At 51.0% G+C, this 4623-nt stretch overlaps 1 protein-coding gene across 1 annotated transcript in view; it reads left to right on the top strand.

The window, feature by feature from the left end:
* The window catches only part of TMEM120B (transmembrane protein 120B), a 77722-nt gene that overhangs the window by 13987 nt on the left and 59112 nt on the right, over nt 1-4623 (top strand). Inside the window, exons 3-4 of the mRNA XM_011964554.1 lie at nt 2123-2239; nt 4429-4488. Coding sequence (XP_011819944.1) covers nt 2123-2239; nt 4429-4488 — 177 coding nt within the window. The remainder of the gene's footprint in view (nt 1-2122; nt 2240-4428; nt 4489-4623) is intronic.

Consider the following 4623-nt stretch of genomic DNA (forward strand, 5'->3'; position numbering starts at 1 on the left):
TTTCTATTTTTAAAAATTATATTGATTGATTGATTGGTAATCTGTAGGTTATTCCTTTATTTCTATTTTTAAAAATTATATTGATTGATTGATTGATTGATTGATTCATTCATTCATTCATTCAGAGATGGAGTCTCGCTCTGTCGCCCAGGCTGGAGTGCAGCGGCACAATCTCAGCTCACTGCAACCTCTGCCTCCTGGGTTCAAGCAATTCTCCTTCCTGTCTTAGCCTCCTGAGTATCTGGAATTATAGGTGCCCGCCACCACGCCCAGCTAATTTTTGTACTTTTACTAGAGACAGGGTTTCACTATGTTGGCCAGGCTGGTCTCAAACTCCTGACCTCAAGTGATCCTCCTGCCTTGGCCTCCCAAAGTGCTGGGATTACAGGCGTGAGCCACTGTGCCCGGTCTTATTTTTTTTGAGATAGGGTCTTGCTCTGTCACCCAGGCTGGAGTGCAGTGGCGCAATCATGGCTCACCACAGCCTTGATCTCCTGGGCTCAAGCAATCCTCCCACCTTAGCCTCATGAATACTAGGACTTCAGGCGTGCACCACCATGCTTGGTGGTGGTTTTTTGTTACTGTTGTTGTTGTTTTTGAATCAGAGTCTCGCTGTGTCGCCCAGACTGGAGTGCAGTGGCACGATCTCGGCTCACTGCAACCTCTACCTCCTGGGTTCAAGCAATTCTCCTGCCTCAGACTCCCAAGTAGCTGGGATTACAGGGGCCCGCCACCACGCCTAGCTAATTTTTATATTTTCAGTAGAGACAGGGTTTTGCCATGTTGACCAGGCTGGTCTCGAACTCCTGACTTCAGGTGATCTGCCCACTTCAGTTTCCCAAAGTGCTGGGATTACAGGCATGAGCCACCACATCCAGCCCCTGGTTGTTTTCTTAACCACCTCCCCCATCTTTTTTTTTTTTTGAGATAGAGTTTCGCTCTTGTTGCTCAGGCTGGAGTGCAATGGTGCGATCTTGGCTCACTGCAACCTCTGCCTCCCAAGTTCAAGTGATTCTCCTGCCTCAGCCTCCCAAGTAGGTGGGATTACAGCCATGCACCACCATGCCCAGCTTATTTTGTATTTTTAGTAGAGACGGGGTTTCTCCATGTTGGTCATGCTGGTCTTGAACTCCCGACCTCAGGTGATCGGCCCGCCTCAGCCTCCCAAAGTGCTGGGATTACAGGCATGAGCCACCACGCCTGGCCTTGGTTGTTTTCTTTGATTAATTTTTTGTAGAGACTGGGTCTTGCTATGTTGGTCAGGCTGGCCTCAAACTCCTGGCCTCAAGTGATCTTCCCGCCCTGGCCTTCCAAAGTGCTGAGATCATAGGCGTATGTTCTGGGACTATAACATCATGCCTGCTAGCTATTTCTTTAGAAAAATGAGACGAAGGCCGGGCGTGGTGGCTCACGCCTATAATCCTGGCACTTTGGGAGGCCGAGGCAGGCAGATCATGAGGTCAGGTGATCAAGACCATCCTGGCTAACACAGTGAAACCCCGTCTCTACTAAAAATACAAAAAAATTAGCCAGGTGTGATGGCAGGAGCCTGTAATCCCAGCTACTCGGGAGGCTGAGGCAGGAGAATGGCATGAACGCGGGAGGCAGAGCTTGCAGTGAGCCAAGATGGCGCCACTGCACTCCAGCCTGGGTGACAGAGCGAGACTCTGTCTCATAAAAAAAAAAAGAAAGAAAAATGAGAAGAAAAATAGTATTGTTAGTAATTATCCCTTGAGCTCATACTATCAAATATTATTCTAGATGCTCTATGCTGTACTTACTCATTTAATCCTCACCAGGCTATTGTCTGTGAGGTAGACTTGAGGTTATCCCGGTTTTTCAGGTATGGAAAATAAGGCAGAGAGGTTTAAGGATTTACCGAAAGTCACAAGACTACCTGGGAGGCAGCATCACTCCCCCAACCCAGAGAGTTGAGATAGGGAACTGTGGTTGCAAGAGGCACTGGGGTAGAAGGCGGAGGCACGGGGTAGAAGGTGGGAGGCACTGGGGTAGAAGGTGGGACACACTAGGGTAGAAGGTGGGAGGCTGGGACTGGGGGAGTCCATAGCCCTCCTCCCTCTGAGTGACGCCCCTTCCCCTGTGCTTGCATCTCTGTCCACAGGTGCAAACGCCATACCAGCCAGGAGGAGGCGGAGCTCGTTCAGCAGATGGCCGCAAATATCAAGGAGCGGCAGGACGTCTTCTTTGACATGGAGGCCTACCTGCCCAAGAAGAACGGGTAGGAGTTGGCAACCTCCCCACCCCTAGCACAGGCCCATGCCCAGGCCTAGCACAGCTGGTTCATATAACTCTCATCTTCCTGCTAGTGCTCAGATTGAAGGGGAAAGAGGGAAGGAAGGGCAGGAGACGTAAGAAGGCTTCCTTACGCATTCCTCCGTGAGCCCAGGAGAGCACCTTAGCCACACCGTGGGACAGCAGTATTCCTGGGAGGGCCGTTGCAAGGAACCAGCACCTACCGCATGCCTGGCGCCACCTGGGGTTAAAAGGGAGGTGTTCTCTCCCAGGAGAACAAACATGCATTGAGTGCCTCCTGTAGGCTCAGAGCTGTGCCAGGAACTCCTGTGATGTCACTCGTTTTATCCTCAACAACCTGTGCGTCAGACCAAGAGATCCCCATTTTTACAAGATTCAGAGACATCAGCGAATGTTTGGCCACACCAGGATGTGAACAGCAGACATTCTGACTCCAAAGCCCACGTTCTTTCTATTTTCCCCCTTCAGAGAAGTCCCCTCCCTCAAGTGATGTCATTGCCACCTTGTTCTGGAGAGAGCTGCTTACAGCCTGGTATCATCGTGACCCGGCATACGCTGCTGAGCCCAGTCAGTTCACCCTGACCCTGTTTTCCGGATCAGCCTTGCGCTGAGTCAGAGCCTGCGCTAGGAGGCGGGGCTCCTTTCAGGCCTGTAGCAGGTGGGAGGGAGCTGGTTAGCCCTGTTACGTTTTAACCCATTCTTCTGAGCTTCTCCTTTTTTACTATGTTTGGGTAAAGACTCCCTGAGTTAAGTGATGATCATTTTCTGCAGAATGAACAGCAGCCTAGCATTTGTGACCCTCTTACAGTGCCATGCGCATCTGCCTCCTGCCCCTCTGTGCCTCTTACCTCGGTTGGGAATCGTTGGATTGCAAATGATAGAAAACCCAGCTCAAGGCTGGGTGTGGTGGCTTGTGCCTGTCATCCCAGCACTTCGGGAGGCCGAGGTGGGAGGATCACTTGAGCCCGGGAATTCAAGACCAGCCTGGACAACATCGTGAGACCTCATCTCTAAAAAACTTTAACAAAATTGGCATGGTGGTGTGTACCCGTAATCCTAGCTACTTTGGTGACTGAGGTAGGAGGACTACTTGAGCCTAGGGGTTTAAGACTGCAGTGAGGCTGGGCACAGTGGCTCACGCCTGTAATCCCAGCACCTTGGGAGACTGAGGCAGGTTAAGGTTAGGAGTTCGAGACCAGCCTGGCCAACATGGTGAAACCCCTAAACCTACTAAAAATACAAAAATTAGCTGGGTGTGGTGGCACGTGCCTGTAATCCCAGCTACTTGGGAGGCTGAGGCAGGAGAATCGCTTGAACCCGGGAGGTGGAGGTTACAGCGAGTCCTGATCATGCCACTGCAGTCCAGTCTGGGCAACAGAGCGAGACTCTGTCAAAAAAAAACTACAACACTGCAGTGAGCTATGATCATGCCATTGCACTCTAGCCTGGGCAACAGAGTGAGACCCTGTCTCTAAAAATAATAACAATGATAATAATAATAATGAAAAATAAAGAAAATCCTTTTTTTTTTTTTTTTGAGACAGAGTCTCACTCCATTGCCCAGGCTGGAGTGCAGTGGCCGGATCTCGGCTCACTGCAAGGTCCGCCTCCTGGGTTCACTCCATTCTTCTGCCTCAGCCTCCCGAGTAGCTGGGACTACAAGGCGTCTGCCACCACGCCCGGCTAATCTTTTTGTATTTTTAGTAGAGACGGTTCAGCAGGATGGTCTCGAACTCCTGACCTTGTGATCCACCCGCCTTGGCCTCCCAAAGTGCTGGGATTACAGGCGTGAGCCACTGCGCCCGGTCCAGAAAATTCTTTAAAAATTGACCTAGAGGTTGTACCTATGCCTCCACCTCATTGGCTATGTTTAGTCACCTGCTGACATCTGGCTGCAAGGCAGGCTGAGAAATACGGTCTTTAAGGCAGCATGGAGGGGAAATCAACTCCGCACACTCTCGTGTCACAGGTGTAATGTCCTTTGGTCAATCATTATTCTCACTCGATGTGGGGGTCCATTTACCCGCAGAGCTTAGGCCCCCTCTATTCTAACATCACTACTTGGGATGTGCTTGTTAGGTGTGTTGAGTTTGAATGTTGTTAATTCACACCCACCTGCTAAGGATCACGCCCCTCACAGGTGTTTCCTTCCAGGCTCTACTTGAACCTGGTCCTCGGCAATGTGAATGTGACCCTCCTCAGCAACCAGGCCAAGTAAGTGTCTGCCACCCACAACCCAGATCCCACACCTCACATCCCACCCACACCCTGAATCCCACACCCCATACCCACACCTAATCTCACACCACAGCCCACACCCCATACCCCACACCCCATACCCCACACCCA

This window comes from Mandrillus leucophaeus, unplaced genomic scaffold (assembly GCF_000951045.1).
Source record: "Mandrillus leucophaeus isolate KB7577 unplaced genomic scaffold, Mleu.le_1.0 Scaffold7, whole genome shotgun sequence".
Lineage (NCBI taxonomy): Eukaryota > Metazoa > Chordata > Mammalia > Primates > Cercopithecidae > Mandrillus > Mandrillus leucophaeus.